The sequence below is a fragment of the Vombatus ursinus genome, unplaced genomic scaffold (genome assembly GCF_900497805.2).
Source record: "Vombatus ursinus unplaced genomic scaffold, bare-nosed wombat genome assembly UNPS02014802.1, whole genome shotgun sequence".
Lineage (NCBI taxonomy): Eukaryota > Metazoa > Chordata > Mammalia > Diprotodontia > Vombatidae > Vombatus > Vombatus ursinus.
The window spans coordinates 29,914,009-29,937,081 of NW_020954580.1; the positions used below are offsets into that span (position 1 = coordinate 29,914,009).

The window sequence follows — 23,073 nt, forward strand, 5'->3', positions numbered from 1 at the left end:
GCCAAGCTGCAGCACAGGAATGTGAACCCAAGTACTCTACCAGCACATTAACCCCTCTTCCTATTGTGCCATGTGGTCTCCAGAGCAAGAAAAAGATCAGAAGAACAATTTGGATTGTGATAAGTATTTTTTTAAAGTTCATTCATACCAAAGAATGCCCTTCTGACAATAGAGATAGGAAATGATAACACTCAGATATGTTCGTATATCACTTTTCTGTTAATATGTTTTAGTAAGAGGTGAATTTAACATGTAGGGATCATGGTTTGAGCTAGACTGAGTATAACTCACACTGTAGACTGCTGGGAGAAATATGAATGGATTTTATTTTAGTCAAGAGTTAGATCTGCCCTCAAAGCTGGAAATCTTCATTTCTAGAATTGACCTTCCTTTTACGAAATCCCAACACATATACTATCTACAAAGGTCATTTTGGCCCATGATTGCATATACTATTTTGCATTGTTGCTGGGCAATGGGAGTCAATAAGATATAGTGTTAAATGTGATTAGTTTGAAGTTAGGAGACTTGGGTTTGTATTCTTGCTTCACCACTAACTAGATGTGTAACCTTGGACTAGTCACTTCAATTTTCTAAATCTTAGTTCCCTTATCTATAAAAGACAGATCTAGGATTTTAAAATGTTGTCTAGGATCTTAAAATAAAAATTACTTTTTTGTCTTACTCACAGGACTGTTTTGAGGAAAGAACTTTTTAAACTTTAATGTTCTACAAAATTTTTTGTAGAAAAAAATATATTATTAAAAACTGATGTCGAACCTGTTTATGTCTGTTTTGTTTGGAATAATCAACTGACCCATAAGACAGAAAAAGCCTTATACTTCCTTTGACTGCCATCCAGGAGCTAATGTGCTGTGTGCAGAGTTGGTGCCTGATAAATTCCAAATTAATAAAAAGAGTGCATTGGGCTATTTCCTTGCTGCCAGATCAACCAGTCCATGTGTTATATATGTACTTTTCCTTTGGTGTAGGAAACGAAAACTAGTCAATGAAACTGTTTGCATACTACGTGGAAAATTCTTATTTGAAATTCAGTTGACACTTCTTGCACATTTCACATCTCCTATTATTTAGCGATTTCATTTATCATTTTAAGATCTTCACTAACTAAATACTAAGCACATGCAGAATTAAACCTTACGTGAGATTCCTCATTTTCCTCTTCTGGAGTGATGGGAAGGATAGAAGGCTTTGTTGGCAATTTGAGTTCATATGTCATTATACTCCACCTGAAGGAAAAGAAAGAAGTGTTCTAAAAATCACTTCAAAATCTCATGAACTGATTTGTTTACTTTCTCATAAACATAAATACATATGTCAATGGTAATTAAGTTGTCTAGGATCTTAAAATAACAACAATAATTTCGTGTCAGGGGACATGAAATTCTGGGAGCCTCACAAGACCTGAAAGGTACAAGAATTTATTATAACTACCCTCTAGCATGGTTCCTTTCCCAGATTAAGTATATTTATATTATCTAAGTTATATAAATCACCTTCCATATAATGATCCCTCTTATTAAACTGTCTTGTCCTTAAAAAGCAAATTAACCCTATTTCAATTAGGGAAATATATGGGGAGGGGGTGCTTAGCAGAAATTATAATGAAAAAAATTAACTGAAATAAACATTTTTTAGTCATCTTTTGTTCCTGGAAGCTATTGTGTTTGAAGGCAAATATTTAAAACTTTGGTTATCTAGAAAAAAGAACACAGAATAAGCCTAGCTCCTGTTAAAAAAGAGGTTCAAAATTTATGATATATAATTGTGTTAATGTAACAATATATCAAATAAAAATTTTACCAACCCATGAAAAGTAACAAAACAGTCCTACAATACACGCTTATTAGAAAAGGCTTACTGTGACTGAATCTAGAAACAGAAGATAGAGGGGGAAGATATATGAGAATAAATCCTAAGTTTCATATGTCAAGCAAGTCAATATACATTCTAATATCTTCTGTCCTTATTCACACTAAGGTAAGCCTTAGTATGACGAATTTAACTTTTCTTCAGTACAAGTGATTTGGGTATTTGCTATCGTGCTGTAGATTGTAATTCCTTTTTCCTTAATGAGATGCTATGACTGAAAAAAAATTATTTACCTAGTGGTCATCTACGAATAAGCCTCCCTGAATTTATCTATATTGGTCCTTCAATGACAAACAATTCATTGGATGCTCAAAAATCTTTCTAGCATACAAAATCTTCTCTTTCCCCCCTCTTCTTCAGGATCTTAGATAGAGTATGACTTCATTAGGCTACCCACTACCCACTCAAATCCCAAAGGTGTTCTCCAGACAAATGTGAGGTGGAGTCTCCAGATCTAACAGGATAAGTAGATGGATAGCAATCATTAAGTATATTTGCCATTTTATCCCCAACCCCAACACAGACAGCCTTAGCCAACCCTTTCACCCACCACCTTCTTGGGTCATCATTTCCAAGGATGGAAGCAACAGATATAACTGTGATCAAATTAACAGCACTAAAGATGCCCAAAAAAGTCAAAAGGAAAAAAAAAATTCTAGACCATATCTTCAGCCTGGTGAAAACAGCAGGGGTCAGTAAGAAAGGAAGATAGAAAAGTATGACTATACCACAAGCAAGTATCACTAACAGTATGCTCAAGCAACTGAATGATAGATTATGTAAGTAAAAGTGATAAGAATATTTCAAAGAGGACTGAACAGAGCTTGAGTTTAAGAAGAAAGTGTATTGCAGAAAGGATTTTGTCTATGCTGAAATTTAAGTGTGAAGAAAAATTTAAAGGTCCCTGTGTGAAGCTTTTTTGAAACACAATTTCAATATGAAAAAAAGAGAAAGAAGAGAGATGAAAAACAGCACAAGAAAGACAGGGGGCTAGGGGGCTACTCTTCAGATTTTGTGTAACTAGGGGATAGGAAATCTCTAACAATGGTTACATTTAGTTGGTGAGGGAAGTCAGCTGCTCGGTGGCTTCAGATTGGATCAATTACAGTGAAAAATACATCTCTATATGTTCTTTTCCCTCCTCCTTTGCTCTGGTCCCAGAAGATGAGGTGGTCCTCCTGGCTAAGTCCATCCACTCCAATCCATGCTTTTGGAGCCTATCTTCTCTGGGATGTTGTCTCCACCCCCCTCTTTCTCTGTCTATCTGCCTGTCTCTCTCTCTCTCTCTCTCTCTCTCTATCTGCCTGTCTGTCTCTCTCTCTCTTTCTCTCTCCACTTTAACCTGTAATCTCTGTCGCCATGCCATCTCCAACTAGTTGTCTAGCAACCTACAGTTTGTCTGTAATAGTTCAGTGGCTCCTTACTGGCTCTTTAAAAAAAATATACAACTCCTTAGCCTAGCATTTAAAACCTGATGCTGATATATCGCTTCTTGCTTTATCTCACAGGGTTTACCATGAGACGTACTATTGAAGAGCACCACTTACGATTCTCTGATCCAGTCCCACACTATGCCATCTCCATGAATTTACACAGGCTATCTGTTATGCCCAAAATGCACTTTCTCCTCATCCCTATTTGCTGACATAATTTTCTCCCTTTAAGATCCAGCTCAGGCTGCTATTTCCTCTACACTTTCCCTGATTCTTCTCCTGTCCTCTGCTCTCATCCTAATACGCAAACTTTCCTAAAGCAAAAGGTGTGAATCTTTACTTTTTCCCATTACACTTCACATGGTTTACTATATTATGATTTATTGTGTGATTTTAGGTAAGTCACTAAACTCTTCTGTATCTTAGTTTCCTTATCAATAAAATGAGGATAATAGTAGTTCCACAATTCGCTTTGGAAGGTCATTGTAAGGAAAAATGCTTTGAAAACCTTAAGGTACTATATAAATATGAGTTATGAGCAAATGAGATAAGGTGTGTAAAGTACTTCGCAAACCTTAAAGATCTACACAATTATAGGGTATTGTTATGACACTAATTTTTGCATATATCTCATTCACTCTCTAGATTTTAAGTTCCCTGAGCATTGTATTTTTTTTTTATTTTTGCATAACTGCATCTATATACAAAGTCCCAATTTCCTCCTTTGTAAAATGAGGGGGTTGGATTAGATGATCTTTGAAAGGTCTTCTATATTTGGTAATCACCCTATGATCCCTTAATAAATGCTAAATGAATTGCTATTACTGAGGATCCAGGACCAACCCTCAGTTGTGTAATTTCAGGAATCTAATTTTATTAGTTTGATCAGAAGTTATCAGAGGCAGCATGGCATAGTGAAAAGGACTTGAAGTTAAGAAGACTTGGGTTCAAACCCCACCTCAGGTGGCCAAATCACTTAATGTTGTTGTGTCTCAATTTCCTCATCTAGAAAATGAAGGGGTTACACTCATTGGCCTCTAAGTAAGGTCCCTCACAGTTCTAAACCTATGGACCCATGCTGCCCACAATCATAACCGCCCTGATTTCTAAGCCAATTTAAGCACAAGGCCAAGTCCCTAGATGAGTAATGGCAAGGAGCTACACTTAGAATTGGCATAGATTTCCTTCAATTATAGCAATGAGTTCAACAGATTACTTTCCTCATTTGATTTCTTTTAGTTCCTTCCATTAAAAACAAAAACCAAAGCTTCCAAAGAAATGTTTCGAAACCTTACAGCAAAAAGTATTCCCCTTTACCTGTCAAGCATTTTTGTACTGGCTCGCTCCAACTTCTCCAATATCTGTGGTAGCTGGGTGTCATCATCACATGAACCACCCCAGCCAAGAACCCGAGCGAGGTCATTTCCTGTACCTAAGGGTAAGACTCCCAGCTGACACTGAAATAAAACACATTTGGGAGACCTTTAATTTAAAGAGCCTAGGAACAGAAAGCCCGTCCTTTCTCCAGATGCTGTTTGCATAATTACTTAACACAGTAAGTAACAGAAAAATTGATAAGAATTGGCAAAAGACAGGCACACATACTTGCCTGTTTGTGCAAGCTGAGTTTATCAATTTCCGACAAAACCCAACCAACGCTTCCATCTCCTCCACACACAAGAATCCGGAAGTTGTCAAACTTCTGAAATAATCGTAAACTGAAGAGGGAAATTGTTTCATTTTAGTAAGTCAACTAGTTCAGTGAAAAGTCTACCATCTCCCCAAGAGTACTGTTTACATTAGTATAAACATAATTATTTTAGATTAATTACAGATAATTTTCTGGGTGAGCATATGAATAGTTCTAATGCAGTTTTGCACAACCTATCCTCTTCTTAGAAGATAATAAAGGGAAAATACAAATAGGAGTGAGGTGAGAGATGAAATTAAGAAGAGAAAAATGAGTAATCATATAAAGGAAAAGGATACTAGGATAGAATACAAAAAGAAAGAAGATGGAAATAACATTTTTATGTTTCAGAAACAAAATAGTATTTTAGTTATTAATATTATATTTTAGATCACAAGTTCTTAACCTAGAGTCAGTTACCTTTTCAAAAAAATATCATGAAAATTGACATAATCCTATGTTTTTGATTTTATATATGCATTTTTCTGAGAAGGGGTCCATAGGCTTCACCAGACTGACTGCCAAAGGGGTTCATGGCGCCAAAAAGGTTAAGAATCCCTGGGCTAGATGTTTTTGTAGCCACTTAAGGTATCAAATGCCACCTAAGGCAACTATTGTTAGCTTTAGTCTACTATTTTCTACCATATACATTGTTTTCTGTTCTCTTTTTTTCCCCTCTTTTTTCATTCTGTTCTCACTCTCGTTATTTCACTTTTCCATTCCTAGTATATTTGGCCCTACAGATGAATCTCTTGGTGCCACTGGTTTGCCTTGCTAAACTGGTAAACTTTCCGCAAAATCATTAATAGAGAGCCAAGAGTTTATATATTTTTCTTAGCAGGCAATGGGGAGTTATAGAAAGTTTCTAAATTGAGGGATGAGGTCATCAGAGTTGCACAAAACATCAACAATTGTGTAAAGAATTGATCAGAGTAGGACAGGAGTCAGCAAGACCAGCTAGGGGCTATTACAGGAGTCTAATGAAACGAGTCTGAAGGGCAGCGGGTACAGTGATTTAGGTTAATCAGAAGCATACATAGCCACCTGTTTAGTATAGCTGGAAGTATCTAGAGTATACAGATTCATATTTCAAATAACATGTCATCCTCTAACAATACTTCTGGGAAAAAAAAACATATGCACACAAGTATTTTTATTTCTTGGAACTTCTATATTTTCTTCTAATGAAAACACTATGCATGTGTATGTATGTGTGAAGTTTTGACATTTTAAGTAATAAAACACATTAAGTACATAATTAGAAAAAACCGGATGATAGGAGAATTATTTTGGCCACTCCAGAGAAAAGGTATAAATATACAATTGCAACACATGGATGATAGTAAATTGAGTACTCTTACTATTGGTATAATGGCAGACTTTTTAAGGTTATCAGCAGAAGTTATGCTGGAAAGAGTGTATAGGAACACTAAAATAAAATGATGAAGAGAAACAAAATATGTAGTCATAGCCCAAAATGTACAGAACACTATATTTTAATTACATTGAAAGGAGGTGATTATTGGATACCTAAGTAATCTGTTACTCAGGTGTTCTTAGCTGTTGTAGTAAGACAATACTTTAAAACGACAACACATTGATTTAAATAGCTTATAGGTTCACTTATGAAATAAGTTTATTCTAAGAGTATGCTTGTACTTGCCTCAGTGGAACAATGGGTTTAGAGTAATTTGGAAATGTTAAGAGTTACCTTGTTTTGGAGGTATATTGAACAAACAATCAACAAAAAAAAAGACCCACATCCAGTTCTAGATGAGGTATGAAAATTATTTGATATCATTAGACCATACCAAAGTATTGCCACTTTTATTGAGAACATAGAAAATATTACTCTAAAAATGGGAAAGTAAGAAAAATCACAAAGAAATCAAAATACATCTGAATGAAGTTTAATTATTGCCTCCATCACAAATATCTCATAAGAACTAATGATTATGTCTTGAAACTGTTTTGAATTATTTTGGACAAAATGCAATATAAACATGATCTCAACCAAAAATAAATTGCAATATTGATTTCAAAATAAAAGAATAAGAAAAATGCTCCAAGCCCTCCATGAGGGCTTTTTAGCATTTTTGCTTCCTTTTAGGGGAAAATATTATTTTTAAAAATTGGTATTTAATGAGGAAAAATTATCGCATTAATCCTTTTTTCTCAAGTAAAATCTAAGCTGGGCAAATTCTATAAAGCTACTAAATAAATTGAACAGGGATAGGGACTGACCTGTGATTTCATTGTTATAAGAATTACCAGATTACAGGTATGTGCCTTCTTTGAAACTACAAGTCTTAAGACAATTGCCTCGAGAACTTACAGGTTAGGGGCGCTAGGTGGCGCAGTGGATAGAGCTCTGGCCTTGGAGTCAGGAGGACCTGAGATCAAATGCGGCCTCAGACACTTGACACTTACTAGCTGTGTGACCCTGGGCAAGTCCCTTAACCCTGAATGCCTCACCAGAAACAAACAAAAACAAAGAAAAGGGTGGGGGGGGGGGGGAGGGAGACAGCTAGGTGGCACGATATATAGGGCACCATCCCTGGAGTCAGGAGGACCTGAGTACAAATCTGGTCTCAGACACGACACTAGCTGTGTGACCCTGGGCAAGTCATTTAACCCCACTGCCTAGCCAAAAAAAAGAAAAAAAAAGAGAACTTACAGGTTAAGTGACTTGCTCTGGCTCACACTGCCAGTATGTGTCACTGACAGAACCTGAATCCAGGTCTTCCTGGCTTCGAGACTGGCTTTCTACTCACTATGCCATGCTGCTTCTCAAAGTGAGAAAAAAAAAGGTAATAAAAATGTTTGAAAAGGCTTTGCAAAGTGACAAAGCAATTTATAAAAATACAAACATATAATACATACAGAACCATATACATATATTGTATATATTAATAATAATTCTAATTCCTAAGCATTTCTATCACTTGCAGGGCTTAGAACAGTAATTCATGTGCAGTAGACATTGCATAAGTAATACTGTAATATACAGGTGATGACTAATTAAGTGCTTTCATATGATAAAGAACTTTATTTTGAGAAAAGAAATAAAAGAAGTTATTTTGAGAGGTACAACAAACCTGGAGAAAGGTAAATATTTTCCTTATTTTTGAAGAAAAAAAGAAAGAAAGAAAAAGGACTTTGCAGTCTTCAGGCCAGTATGACTTTAACTCCTGCAAAATCCTAAAAAATAATATTAGGGATTGTTGAAAAAGAAAGAGGACATAGTCAGTATGACTTCACAGAGATTAGGTCATTCCAGGCTCATATGATGCCATTTTCTGACAGGAGTTTGTTACACTAGAAAGAGTTCTAGTTTGATAGATCAGAGAGATATGGCTATAGTTTACCTAGATTTTAGAAAAGCATTTGACAAATCTTCTCATGCAATGCTTGTGGAAAAGATGGAGGAACATACGCTAGGCAGTGGTATAATTAATTTATTGAATGGTTATCATTACTGATTCAGTGAAGGCAAGACTAGGAATGGGTGCAAATAGCAAACAGGCAAATTTAGGTATGATATAAGGAAAAACTTCCTGACAATTACAGCTATCCAGAAGTGTGATGGGCTGCTTCAAGAAGCAGTCGAGTTTCTCTTGCTGGAGGTCTTCAAACAAAGTTTGGATGATCATTTGTGAGATACATTAGATTGATGGTGTGGTCTTTTCTGACCTCAAGATTCTCTCACTCTGTGACCTCAATGCAAAGATGCATCTGAATTGGGAGGAATGGAAAGGGTATAAATATTTCTATGTGAAATTAGTATTTAAAGAAGTAAGAACAATGCAGTTTAGGGAATCCACTGAGCAATATAGACAAGTACTATATAGTTTTGTAAATATACTATAAACTTCTGGTGAATGCCTCTTCTATCCCTGGGGCCTCTCTTGAGTTGAAATTGTCCATCATTCCAAATTACATGAAATTTCATTAAGAGGAGCCCAGATTAGGACATGGTGAGATAATGATATTTGTTTGCCTTCTTAATTTAAAATCACAAATCTCATTTTATAGTCGAGATGTGAAAAGAACTAATGAACTGATCAAACATGTCATTTACTATAGATCTCAAAATTTCAAACTTTTAAAATTATATAGTGAATAACTACTAATCAATATTCTATTTTCATACAGGATGGGCAAGATAATAGACTGGGAAGAGATCCTGATCCTACTTCTAATAATACTGTTGTCTCATTAGATATTGACCAGAGTCATCAAAGTTATACAATGTGGGGAGGAATAACCAGATCACCAGGAACCAAATAATAATTTGATTATTAATATCTTTCCATCAAATGCTCTATATCACATTATGCCCCTTAATCAAGTATGTGGACCATTATATTACCTAATTTTAATACAAGTACCCTATTCACTACTCTATACTAGTTTACACTTGAATGAACATGAATACTTTCTCCCATGGTGCAGATCACAAATCATCCCACACCTCATTTAAGAGGGACTTTTGCCCATGACCTCCAGTAAATCTGTTAGTGCTATTGTGCTCTGATGTGCTGGAGAACTTTCTTTCCAATGTTCAGGGGACCTTTCTCCAGTTCTCTTGACATTACTTGGAGATTACTGCAGCATCAGGACTGTCTATTATAACTCATTCTCTCAACAGGACAGACCCATTACTTGTTGTAATCATAAATCTCTGGTGAGATTTATCATACCTCTTTTTGTGGGAAGTTCATCAGTAATAGAATGCTACTGCTAACTGACACTCACTCTGTCTCTCACCATTATCCTTTGGGTTTAGCAGCTAGGTTGTACAGTGGATGGAGCTCTGGGCTTACAGTCAGGAAGATGCAAGTACAAATCTTGCTTTAGACATTTACTTACTAGCTGTGTGACCCTGGGTAAGTCACAACCTGTCTCCTTCAGTTACCTAAGCTGCAAAATGGGAGCTTCCAGGGTTGTTATGAGGATCAAATGAGATAATATTTGTTAAGCAATTAACACAGGTTTTGGCACATAGTAGATGCTTAATAAATGCTTGTCCCCTAGGCTCCACCCCAATCCCATTTTGGGTTACTGAAAATTTTGATTTCTTAGGGGGCTGTAGTAATCCATAATTTACAGCCACATAACATCATTGGAAGAATAATGGTTTTAAAAAAAAGATATGTTTCTGTTTCAGGAAGAATCTTAGGGCCCCTGTAATAACAGCAGTAATAATAACATCTATGATTTTTTTTTTCTGGAGCACCGTGTAGTTTCCTAAATGAAATTCAGTCTGCTCTTTCTTCTTATTTAGTTCTAGGCTGAGTTCACTGTCCGTGTGCAGCATATGTCTAAGACATATGTTTCGATGGACCAGTTTTAGAGCTGTTCCATCCAATTTTATATAACAAACTGAGCAATTGGGATTTTTCATGCATGAAGCTTGTTCTTGGTGGATAATAAAGTCAGCATGATTAAAAATCTCATTTAGGAAGCTCCAAAATGTTGCAGGACATGATACAAATCAGAACAATATAAAAATTTTCAAAAAGAGTTTGTAGATGACTTTAGCCACTACAGAGAAGGTATTACTCTTCAATTTGGACTCTAAACTAGAAATCCTCTGTGACAGTGCCAAACAAATTTAGTATGCAGATACTGCCATGTTTTGTAAGACAGTCACTGAACAATTATCGTTATCATTCCAAGAAACTTTTATGATCTTAATATATGCATGAGAAACCCCTCATTGGAGGAAAGCTTTTAAGGCATTTGTCCTCCAAATCAAATATGCTTTTTTGTAGCTAACAAACAAGGAACACAATGACCTCATATCATTTTTACATTTTAGTCAAATATGTGACTTGAAAGATGCATTCCACTATATACTATCATTTGTAAAAGCTCTATTCGCTTCTCATATCTTCACTAAGGATGCTCTCAACAGAATCTCTAGTTTCATTCTAACCTCAGTCCCTCTTCCTATGCAAATATCATAATATTGCCTCACCTTCTTTACATTATTTTGTATTTACTTCTATGTGTATATTGTATCGGCTCTCCCCAATAGCATGTAAACTTCCCTTAGGTATGGACTACTTTACTTTTTATCTTGGTAGCCTCAACAGTGTTTGACTCATGGTGGACACTTAATATGTTTGCTGAACTGAATTGAAATGTGGGTAAAACAATCTCATTGAGACTTGATAATGATGAGAAGGTAGGTGTGTGAGTCTGTGGTTACTGATTTCTTTTCCATCACATTTCTTCAGTAATAATAACAGGTATGTTTTTTCTAGTCATATGATATCTTCTCAAGTATCTTGAGAATTCAACAGATGCAGAAAAAGCTTTTGACAAACTACAACACCCATTCCTATTAAAAATACTAAAGAGCATAGGAATAAATGGAGTTTTCCTTAAAATGATAAGTAGTATCTACCTAAAACCTTCAGCAAGCATCATATGTAAGGGGGATAAGCTAGAAGAATTTCCATTAAGATCAGGGGTGAAACAAGGATGTCCATTATCACCACTGTTGTTCAATATGGTACTAGAAATGTTAGCTTTAGCAATAAAAGAAGGAAAACAAATCGAAGGTATTAGAATAGTCAAAGAAGAAACAAAGCTATAATTCTTTGCAGATGATATGATGATATACTTACAGAATCCTAGAGAATCAAGTAAAAAACTACTTGAAATAATAAACAACTTTCGCAAAGTCGTAGGTTATAAAATAAACCCACATAAATCATTGGCATTTCTATATATTACCAACAAAGCCCAACAGCAAGAGTTAGAGAAATTCAATTTAAAGTCACTGTAGACATTATAAAATACTTAGGAGTCTACCTGCTGAAACAAACCCAGGAACTATATGAACATAACTACAAAACACTTTTCACACAAATAAAGTCAGATCTAAATAATTGGGAAAATATCAGTTGCTCATGGGTGGGCTGAGCTAATACAATAAAAATGACAATTCTACCCAAGCTAATTTACTTATTCACTGCCATACCAATCAAACTACTGAAACATTATTTTATAGAGCTAGAAAAAATAATAAAAAGATTCATTTGGAAGAAAAAAAAGGTCCAGAACATCAAGGGAACTAATGAAAAGAAATGTGAGGGAAGGTGACCTAGCCATTCTAGATCTTAAATTGTATTATAAAGCAGCAATTATCAAAACTACTTGGTACTAGCTAAGAAATAGAGTGGTGGATCAGTGGAATAGGTTAGGAATACAATACACAGTAGTTAATGACTATAGTAATCTACTATTTGATAAACTCAAAGACACCAGCTTCTGGAATAAGAACTCACTATTAGACAAAAACTGCTGGGAAAAGAGCATGGCAGAAACTAGGCATAGACAAAAATGTATCTTGAGAATTGATTCCACAATGCCTTTAAAATTATGTTAATTCCAGTCTAAATTTTCTGCAGTTTTTCTGGTCTAGTTGCTCATCCCATCTTTGTTTTCTTTCATGTCCTTTTTACTTCCTCATGTGACATACTGAGAACAGATCTATTATAGTTCAAATATGATAGTTCTGTTATCATTGATGGAGAAAACATCTTGTTTGAGAAATCTTGAATGTTCTTTTCCATTTTTTCCCTATGGTTGTTCTCCTCGTTTCATCCTTAAATGCTCTTGACATGATTTAACATAATTAGATCTCATATCAAGTTTTCTATGAGCTCATTTTTCTCTCCACCACATCTGGGAGTACTCTGAGGCAAAACTAGTCATAAATTTCCCCTATCCTCCCCTATGATACATTGTAAATACATTTACATTCTAAATTGACATTATTAGTTGCCATATCTCTCCATTTGGTAAAAAATATCAACTGTTTATTGGCTGAAGTGGTCTCTAAACATTCGAACTCCTGTCATACCAACTGTCTTCTATTTATACTGACATTTCTTGAGAAATGGTAATACTGCATCTTGATTTGTGTTCCTCTATCCATTTCCCATTTGAGGGCATTAATAGCCTGTTTATATAGGTCTAGTTGGAGCTATTTTAAATGCATGATAAATCTCAATTTTATCTCCTAATTTTTTGTTAGTTTTGATTTCCACTCTAACTAACCAATTGTAAATCTTATAGATAGCTGATTCAGAAATGACTTTTTGCATTAAGTAACTTTTTGCATCTGTAGTTGCTTCCCATTTGTTAGGCTATAGTTATTGCATTTTTTGTGATGTTATTTGGTGACTGTCATGTCTGTTATCTCCCAATGCTCTTCTTGAATAAAATATTCATATTCTATAGATGTGCATCAGCTAGCCCAATCCCTTCTATTTATAGATGGGGAAAGGTCAAAACAGGAAAAGTGACTTGCAGAAGGTCATAGGAAGCAAATTACAGAGCTAAGATTCAAACTCAGGTTCTTTCACTACAAATCCAACTCTTTTTCCACTGAACCATACTTTCCAACATATTTTTTTACCATCTTCCCTTATGTACACCTTTCCATGATCATGGAAGTGTTTTTGCTTATGCTATCATAAGTACCTTAAAATGGACCAACTGTGCCAATAAGATTTTTAGTTCTTGGTTTTGGCTGCAGGATAAAATCAACTCTGCCACCTTCATTGGTTGCCTCTCTAGTGAGAACATGGAAGTCATCCTTTTATTTAATGGTGAGAATGTCAAATTGAAATGGTTCCATCCTTCTAGTAACACGTCAACTCAGCAGTCACTAAGTGACCTCTGTGACCTTGGAACTCCCATTTAGTGACAACAGAAAAATTAATGTTTCTAGATGGTCTAAAAAACAGCTTCGTAGCATGTTCTCCTCCCTTTTCTGAAAGCTGCCTGCACCACTGCAGAAGTAGGACAGACCATTTTGTAATTTTATTTGTTTCATGGGTTATGATGACCAAGAACTTATCATTTAGTAGCCACACCCTCCATACTTAGCTAGACTGATCTTTAGAAAACAGCTATTGCTAGAACTCTATTCAAAGTCTTTTCATCAAGGTAGAACCTACCAGAGCTTGGTTTTTACTGATAGCCTTTGGGAGCAACAACAGTGAGATACTAGAATAGATGTTTTATGAAAGTGTCATTACCTACTGAGGCAAATTGTAATAGTACACTATACACAATTTATATAATTAGAAATAAATTAATGTTTTCTAAAGCTAAGAAAACTGACATAGTATTACTGCATATAGTTACTAAATGGAAGGAAGTCTTTGAGAGTTAGCCAAATTCTGAGAAATTAAAAAACTTAAAATTTAATTAGTCTATATAAATGTCCAAGATATTAATAAACATCTATAATTTAATTAGTTCCTTTAAAATAAAAATCAATCATTTATCTATATCTGTTTTTAGGTGCACCTACAATAGTGAAGGCAAATGCATGAGATGGGAAGGCAAATTAAATTTCATATTTTATACTAGGATTTATTGAAAGAAGATTTCTTAATAATGCATAATGTATTACCCCAAGTGAGGTCCTCCATTTATTAAATCAAACACCTGAGCAGGATTTAACAACTGTTTAAATCGACGGAGGAACTTTACTCCCTGATTATCTCCACTTTTAGAGTTGACAAATACCAAAAGAGGGCTAGCACGACATGGTGGAGCTGTTGCTTTCCAAAATCCTGCAAAAACATATACAGCAAAATCAGTAAAAATCAGAGAAAGGAGAAATGTCAAAATGCATAAAAATACTATTAGCTAAATATTATTTATTATTTGGATACTTGAAATAATTAAGCCACAACATAAGCTGTACCTTACTTCAATTTTAAAAGGTGGTTAATGGCTATTTTTTGTGTATAATTAACATAAGAATACACTATTTTTTTTGTATTCTAGTGCTCAGCAGCAAAAGATTTCGAAATACTAAGGATAAAAATCAGTAGTAACTACCATTTCTATCTGTTTTGAATAGAGGCCAATTAAATACATTTTTAGACACACTAATTGGCCTCTTCTAGGAATACTGACTTTTTTTATCACAACATATAGATTTAAGCTTAGTTCACAATTCATTTATTATTTAATAAAATATGTTTATCTCCTGTTCAATTCTCACCCCTTGTCTAAATAACTATTCTTTTATTTGGAATGACTTCAACACAACTTTGATACGATCTGGCTTAAGATTATATATAGTTAAATATGATGTAAGTCGAATTATATTCTTTGAAAATGAGAAATCACTTTCAGAAAAATAACACACCATATCAATGCCACATAATAAGATAATTACGATGTTATAGTTAAAGTCTTATACTAGTAATATAAGGTTGAAATATTATATACTTGGGCAACACGATGTATTGAGAAGAGAGCAAGCCTCAGAATTAGGAAGTCCTGGATTCAAGTTCCACTTCTGACACATACTGGCCATGTGACTGACTAAGTCCTATAACCTCTCAGTGGCCCCAAGGCCACTCTCTAAGACTATAAGTTGTAGAACAATTGATGAACTGCATTGGTATAGGGAGTTTTCTCAACCAGAAATACCCTATACCCATGAAATAACAGTTCCAGTCAGAAAACAAAACAAAATGCAATTATATAACATGTTTAAGCTTTAATGCAGGTGGTTAGTAGTACCTTCTATCCTCCATGTTATAAAGAATAAAAGTACTTAGTTTTGTATTTTGTACGTAGAACCAAGTTGTGCCATTCTTAGAAGAGAATTTTGATGGAAATTGTATAATACTTGATAAGTGAATTTAAAAATTACCCCCCAAATCATGCAGTCAGATTTTTCCATAGTTCTTTTCAGGCAATAATCAATAATGATCCTATTTTAACTACTAATATGAATACGGTAACAAATAATGCATATGAAGATTTCACAGAAAAGCAATGGAATTTTATGATATTAATGTTTCTATCAATTCATAATTTATAGATCATTTTCCTGCCTAAATGATTTAAATGAAAGGATAGAGAAACTAATTTTGGGATAAATAACGGCAGTTGTGTGGATTAAACAAAAATATACATATGCACAATAATTACATGTCAAGAATACTCATAACTTATACTATTACATACCATCAGAATCTATGCTGTTCAGTGCAATAGGGGGTATGATAGATACCTTACATTGGTCAAGCGGACATTTATAAGGAAACAAATCTTTGCAGGCAGTATGTACCTAATAACAAATAAAGTTTGATAAATACCAGTGAAAGAGATTCAATTCCTTAACACCTAATAATATGTTACAAATACAGGCAAGCACACATCTCAAAAGATCTAGTCATTTGTAATAGATTCTAGTTCCAGGGCATCCTACTCAATATCATATCATAGCTTCTAAAACACCAATGATTTGGTAATTAGCATCCTTTTTCAGTATCTGCTATACATGGAACTCCCTTCCCCAAGACTTACCTTAAAACTTTACTAATACTTTGAGAACACCCTACATATTCAATACATTATGCCAAGTCAGATGCTTAACCTATAGGTCACAGTTTTATGATCTGGAAGATAAATAAACCTGATGCACTAAATAAAATTCCCAAGAGAGAAAAAAAAAAAAAACAAGGTTTAGGTGATTGCTGCTAACACTTAGAAGAGATGTAATGTTTCACGAGATAAGGACAAAAAACTAACTCTAATCACTTAAACCCAGGCCTTAGATACTTAGACAAGTGCTAACTTACTTAATAAGACCTATGTGGTCTAAAAGAGTTTATGTACAAGGTCCCCTGAGATCCAGGGTGTATATGTGTATATGTGCATATGTGTGTGTGTGTGTGTTTCCAAAGAGCAACAGCCTTTAAACATATTGTCTTGATTTTTTTTATTTTCCCATCAGTCCTTTTTTTTGAAATGCCCCCACCCTGCCCTCATTTCCATATTGAATTCTCCCTTGCATCAAAGAAAAAAAAAAGTGAAAAGCCTCAATGCAACAAATGCTTCCAATAATGTATACAACACTTGAGCCAGCCTTTTAAATTAACAATAAACATGAAGTCTCCACAACTTAGAGCTATAACTGTGGTGTCAAATACCTGGAATATTATACTATTTCATTCTAATTTGTGTAAAAAAATTGAAAAATAACAAACAATAAAAGTGGTCACTTGAAGAAACTGATGTACAAGGAAAAGAATATTTTGAGGGAAATTGTGATAACAAAAATAAAAATAATCCTGATTTTTCCATATAGTTTTATAGTTAGTTTAGCATCAGACTTTGTATTTCAAAAGTATCACATAAAAATCTAGAAAGCATGCTTGAAAAAGCAAATCACATCTAGCTGTAGCAAAGGTTGTCATTCTAGGATTCTCTGGAAACTCCCAATATAGATAAGATATATGATACAGAGATTATAAGCCCTTCATGCCTCTGTGAATTTTTTCAAGAATTGTTATAACATGACTAATATGGAAATAAGTTTAACATGATTGTACATGTATAACCTATATCAGATTGCTTTCCATCGTGGGGAGGGGGGTGGGAGGCAGAAAATTTTGAAACTCAACATTTTACAAAAATGAATGTTGAAAATTCTCTTTACATGTAATTGGAAATACTACTAAGAAAAAAATTGTTGTGGCAAAAAAAAATTCATTACTTGCTATGCACAGTCTGGTGACAGGTCTGTGTTAATTTAGAATGGTTTTCTGACAACAAGTACAATCTGTCCTGAGATTTTAAGTCTTTCCAGGATGATTGCATCTAGCATGACTTGTGTTTCCATTAGTACAGGTCTTCGAGAACCCAGAATTACCCTCATACCATCATATGTTATCAGATCAGAACTAGAGTAGAGGAAAAAATTCTTAATGGAAAGAATAATCTGTATCCATATGAAACATATGATCTATAATTATAGGGAGGCATATTTATAAAGGTTTTAGATGTCAAAGGGCCACTCATGCTTAAATGGCATCTCTATGATCAGCTCAGCAATGCCCTAGGTTCTCTGTCTTGCTTACAAACTTTACAATATTAAAGACAAAATGAGAAAACATAAAAACAAAAATCAAAGAGAAATACAAAAAATGAAAACAGATGTCAAGCAGCTTTATATGCCACAGTAAGAAACAACTACCATAGCTTTACACCAAAGGCACTTCCAATCTTGGAGACGTAGGACGCTGCCACAGGTCTTATCACAGACTGCACATTTGGCACTGACAGGCAAGTTGCCTTCTAGCCATTGATGAGGCATGGCTATCTGTGAGCCAAGGGAGAAAAGGGAAGACTGAATTAGATAGTACAGAAACAGGTAAAACAAACTCAGAATTTAATGATCGCTCACATTAATCTTCTCTTTGAATTAATATTATACATAAAGGTATCTAGAGTAAGAAGTATTCAAGTCCATAGACTTTATGAATAGTGGCTTTAGACCTAAGAAAGTAATCTTTACTTTTATGTTATGCACCAAATATTTCTAGCCAAAAAAAAATCTTTTTTTAATTCAGCCTTTGTATTCATATCCATGTCCACACACACTGCAGTGAGCAATGTTATCTTTGAACATGAAGAGATATACATACACATAAGCACAGGTGCACACAGTTAGTCTTTATGCCTGCCAAAAAGAAGAAAGGTTTTTACAGTCTTACTCCATGTGTGCAAAAAGGAGAGAAGGGTCCTTTCTTTGCTACCATGTAGGTTATCTCCTACATTATTAGTGCTTATAAATAGAATTATTTAATATGGACAAATGGTATACATAATTAAAAAGTCTAGATAGTGCTCTCCTCCTAATACACACATGGAGAAAAGTACCACTCTCCCACAGGGGTAGAATGAGTAGCATTTAAAATGAAAACCTGAGATTTCTAAAACCTTTTTTTAATTACCATTCTCAAAAAAAAGCTCAATTTAAATGCAATTTTTGCAAATGCAAGAGTCGTAAGAAAAATGAGTACAATTATCATTACAATCTAGAGCATATGCTTTCTTTGTTAATCTAACTTTAAATTAAAAAATTTTTAAAGTGGTCATTTCAATTCATTAAATTCTAACATAGCAATAGATAAATACAGGTAACTGTATTTAAATTTAATTTTTTTTAAAGTGATCATTTCAATTTATTAAATTCTAACAGATGACAACAAGTAGATAAATACAGGTAGCTGGTACACAGTTAATTGTTTAAAATTTACAAAGTATTTCTTATACATTTTCACATTTCATCTTGGGCTTCAGTTAGAATGGCAAGAAATCAGTAAATGTTTAATAATGCATGGTTTGTAAACTTGTTGGTACATTTCTAAATAAGAAGCGGCTGGGAGTAAGGAGTGGCAGCTAGCCATAAACTCCTTTTTTTTTTCTTAACCCTCTGCCTCTATAATGGATTTGAATGATTCCTAGAAACACCCCCCACAAAAACCCCACAACTTTTCAGCACTGCCCAGGAGCCTGGTATTCTTGGAATCTGCTGGGACTACCAGGTAGAGCTAATCCATCCCTGCACAGTTAGAAAGCAACAGGCTAAAAGGAAGCTGTGCAAAACATTGTCTTGTTTTTCCATCAAGCCAAAAGCAAATGGGCATATACTACTATTCCACTACACAACACATTTTTTCCTAACTTCTCTGAGAAATAGTCCTTCAAGATTTCACAGTGCTCAGAGAAAGCCGAAAAGAAGCTAAAAATAAAAAATGCTCAAAATTAATACTAGTAATAACCTCATCCTGATTCTAGAACAAAACTTATTCTTGATGAAAGCAGAGATACTGCTCAATCAAGGGGGATCTGTTTCCCAAAGAATTCAGATGATTAAGTGACTCTTATTGAATTTAGTAATTATTACCCCCACGTAATTCTGAATTCTATTTGCCCAATGCAAGAAACATGCAAGTCTGGATGCAGGAATCATCTGAAACAGGCAAAAGAGAAACTTACACCATCTTCATCCTCAATGATGTCTTTCCCAATGGAAGCTAGAGTAGTCCATTTGCAGTTATTTGTTGCCCTCACTGCACATCTTTTGTGTGCTTTGAACTTACACACTAAAAAAAAAAAAAAGCATATGTATACATCAACCATTCCTAGTGCAAACTATTCCATGAAATTAATTTCAACAGACACAAAAAAATAAAACCATATAATTCAGATATAAAACTTTAATTCTAGTTTTGTCACTTATATACATACAGTCATCATATTATGTATGTATTTATGCCTAGATATTTAAAATTAATAATTCTCACTTACATAGCATTTTATAAAATCCTGCCTTGTACAAGGATGTTATGAAATGAGTAATATTATTCCCATTTCACAGAAGAAAAAACTGAGACTCAGAAATAAAATGATTTTTTCAAGGTCATACAGTTAGCAAGCGTTGAAGCCTAAATTTTGGCTAAGGTCTTCTGGTTTCCATGCATATGATGCTATTGCTACTTTATCACATTATTTTTTTTAGAAAGTTACTACCAGAATATAAAAGTGTCACACTCCTTAATGGGGACATACAAAAGAAATACACAGTTAATTTCCATCTTATCTGGGATAAAAGGAGGGGTGGAATACCAAATTACTTTTTTTAAGGGTAAGAGAGAAGAAAATCCAAATTAATAAGAAAAGTTAAGGAAAGATTTTTTTTGCAAGTATGCCAGAAAAAAATTAATCTCAAGGATGATAACTAATAAAAATATGATTGGGAGCCAGAAATAGAGCGTTATAACTTAAAGTCGTTATTCTAGCATACCTAAGTGGTAAATATGAGAAACAGGCACAATGATGTAATTCTGCCACCAAATTAATCACTGCAAAGAATCTCACTAGGGCATGATATCCAGTACTATAAACAAAAACCAAAATCAATCAATCAATAAGCATAAGCATTGGGCTATGTGCTTGGAAGACAAAGAATCTAGCAAAGAGAGACAACAGGTATGTGTGTGTGTGTGTGTGTGTGTGAGTGTGTGTGCGTGTATGTATATATCTCAGTATACTTAAAATAGGGCAGTTAGGTGACAGTAGATAGAATGCCAAAAACAAAAACATAGTAAATAAATGTATTAAGGGGCAGCTATGTGGCACAGTGGATAAAGTGGCAGGCCTGGAGTCAGGAAGATTCATCTTCCTGAGTTCAAATCCAGCCTCAGACATACACTAGCTCTATGACCCTGGGCAAGTCACTTTGCCATGTTTGCCTTAGTTTCTTCATCTGTAAAATAAGCTGGAGAAAGAAATGGCAAACCACTCCAGTATCTTTGCCAAGAAAACCCCAAATTGGGTCATGGAGAGTTGAACAAGACTTAAAATTAGTGAACAACAACAAAATAGAAAGTGACTTAAAGAGGAAGGCACTGATATTTGCAAGGATCATGAAAGGCTTCAAGTAGAATGTCCTGCTTAAGCTAAGCCTTGAAAGAAGCTAAGGATTCTAAGAGGCAGGAGTAAGGAAGGCATTCAAGGCATGAGGAGAGAGAAGTCCAGGTGTGAGGTTCAGTAAGAAAGTCAGTTTTGTAGCCCCAGGGCTTAGTCTGGTGCCTGGCATAAGTTGGTGCTTAATAAATGCTTGTGGGTTGACTGATTAGCTGTAGTGTGTGTGTGTGTGTGTGTGTGTGTGTGTGTGTTACCATAACAATTTTTTTCTTAGTAGTATTTCCAATTATATGTAAAGATAATTTTCAACATTCATTTTTGTAAAATGTTGAGTTTCAAATTTTTCTCCCTATATATATAGTGTATATTATAATGTATATATATTATATATAGTATATATTTTCTCCTATATATACAGAGTGTGTATGCATGTGTGTATATGTGTGCGTGTGTGTATATATATATATACACACATTGTACATACTGTAATGTATGTATGAAAGGAAGCAATGTGTACCAAAGCTGGAAAGGTAGAATGAAGTTGGGTGGCACACGGCTTTAAATAATAAAAAGGGAGTTTGTATTTGATCCTATGGGTAATAGGAAGCACATGGTGAGGTTTCAGTGGAGAGTTAAAAACCTAAGGCAGGCCCCAAAGATGTCATTTCTCCAGGCTACTTTGAAAGTTCATGAAGAACCCTTCTCTAGAGCTGACCCTGTAAAGTTGCCTTTTCTCCCTTATTCTGCTCCATGAGTGCTCCATGGGTTCATGTCCCAGCTAGCTCCACCATGCTATAGCTTATCAGGGTAGCAGAGAACAGACTTATAAAGCCTTCCTGCTATAAGGGACCTTGGAGATCCAATCATCTAAGCCCTCTCCCACTCCAGCATACAGATTAGTGAGTTCGCATCTAGAGAGGTACCATGACTTGGCCACGAACTACCAAGGGCAGTACAGCACCACGCACCCAAGATGGACCTTGCTGCTATAATTCACTGTCTCTCCAAACAGACAATGGTCTCTGCCCTTGTGAGACTGTGGAGGGGAGGGAAAGCATGGACTACAGCTAGAGAGACCACATGATTTGGCTAGGGCAGCAGCCAAATGGAGAAACTGAGGAGGAATCCTTCACTTCTGAGAGGAGCTAGCAACTCTGGGGAGGGAGGGTAATGGGGAAGACAACAGTGGAGGCCCGTGGAAAATCATTTAAGAAAGTCCTACATGAAGAGATCCTTATTTTTTTTATTCTTTTCTTTTATATTTTTAGTTTTCAACATTTACTTCCACAAGATTTTGAGTTCCAAATTTTCACCCCATCTTGCCCCTCCCCCCACCACAAGATGGCATGCATTCTGAATACCCCTTCCCCTGGTCTGCTTTCCCTGCTATCTCTCCCCACCCTTCCCCTTCTATTTTCCTGTAGGGCAGGATAGATTTCTGTACTCCATTTCCTGTATTTCTTATTTCCCAGATGCATGTGAAAACATTTTTTTTTAAACATGTGTTTTTAAAACTTTGGGTTCCAAATTTTCTCCCTTCCTCCTTCCCCACCCACCCTCATTGAAAAGGCAAGCAACTCAATATAGGCTACACTTGTGCAGTTATGCAAAACACTTCCATAGTAGACATGCTGTGAAAAACTAACTCTATTTCCCTTAATCCTATCCCGCCCCCCCATTTATTCTATTCTTTCTTTTGACCCTGTCCCTCCTCAGAAGTATTTGCTTCTGATTACCCTCTTTCCCAATCTGCCCACCTCTCTACCATCCCCCTACTCTCTTGTC

General features: G+C 35.0%; 1 protein-coding gene across 8 annotated transcripts in view; it reads right to left on the reverse strand.

Moving 5' to 3' along the window:
* The window catches only part of DGKH (diacylglycerol kinase eta), a 223,040-nt gene that overhangs the window by 58,694 nt on the left and 141,273 nt on the right, over positions 1 to 23,073 (reverse strand). For all 8 annotated transcript variants that reach the window (XM_027873554.1, XM_027873550.1, XM_027873549.1 and 5 more), the window contains exons 7-13: positions 19,858 to 19,964; positions 18,050 to 18,175; positions 16,036 to 16,138; positions 14,459 to 14,621; positions 4,936 to 5,044; positions 4,644 to 4,783; positions 1,163 to 1,250 (exon numbers count right to left, since the gene is read on the reverse strand). In XM_027873554.1, coding sequence (XP_027729355.1) covers positions 1,163 to 1,250; positions 4,644 to 4,783; positions 4,936 to 5,044; positions 14,459 to 14,621; positions 16,036 to 16,138; positions 18,050 to 18,175; positions 19,858 to 19,964 — 836 coding nt within the window. The remainder of the gene's footprint in view (positions 1 to 1,162; positions 1,251 to 4,643; positions 4,784 to 4,935; positions 5,045 to 14,458; positions 14,622 to 16,035; positions 16,139 to 18,049; positions 18,176 to 19,857; positions 19,965 to 23,073) is intronic.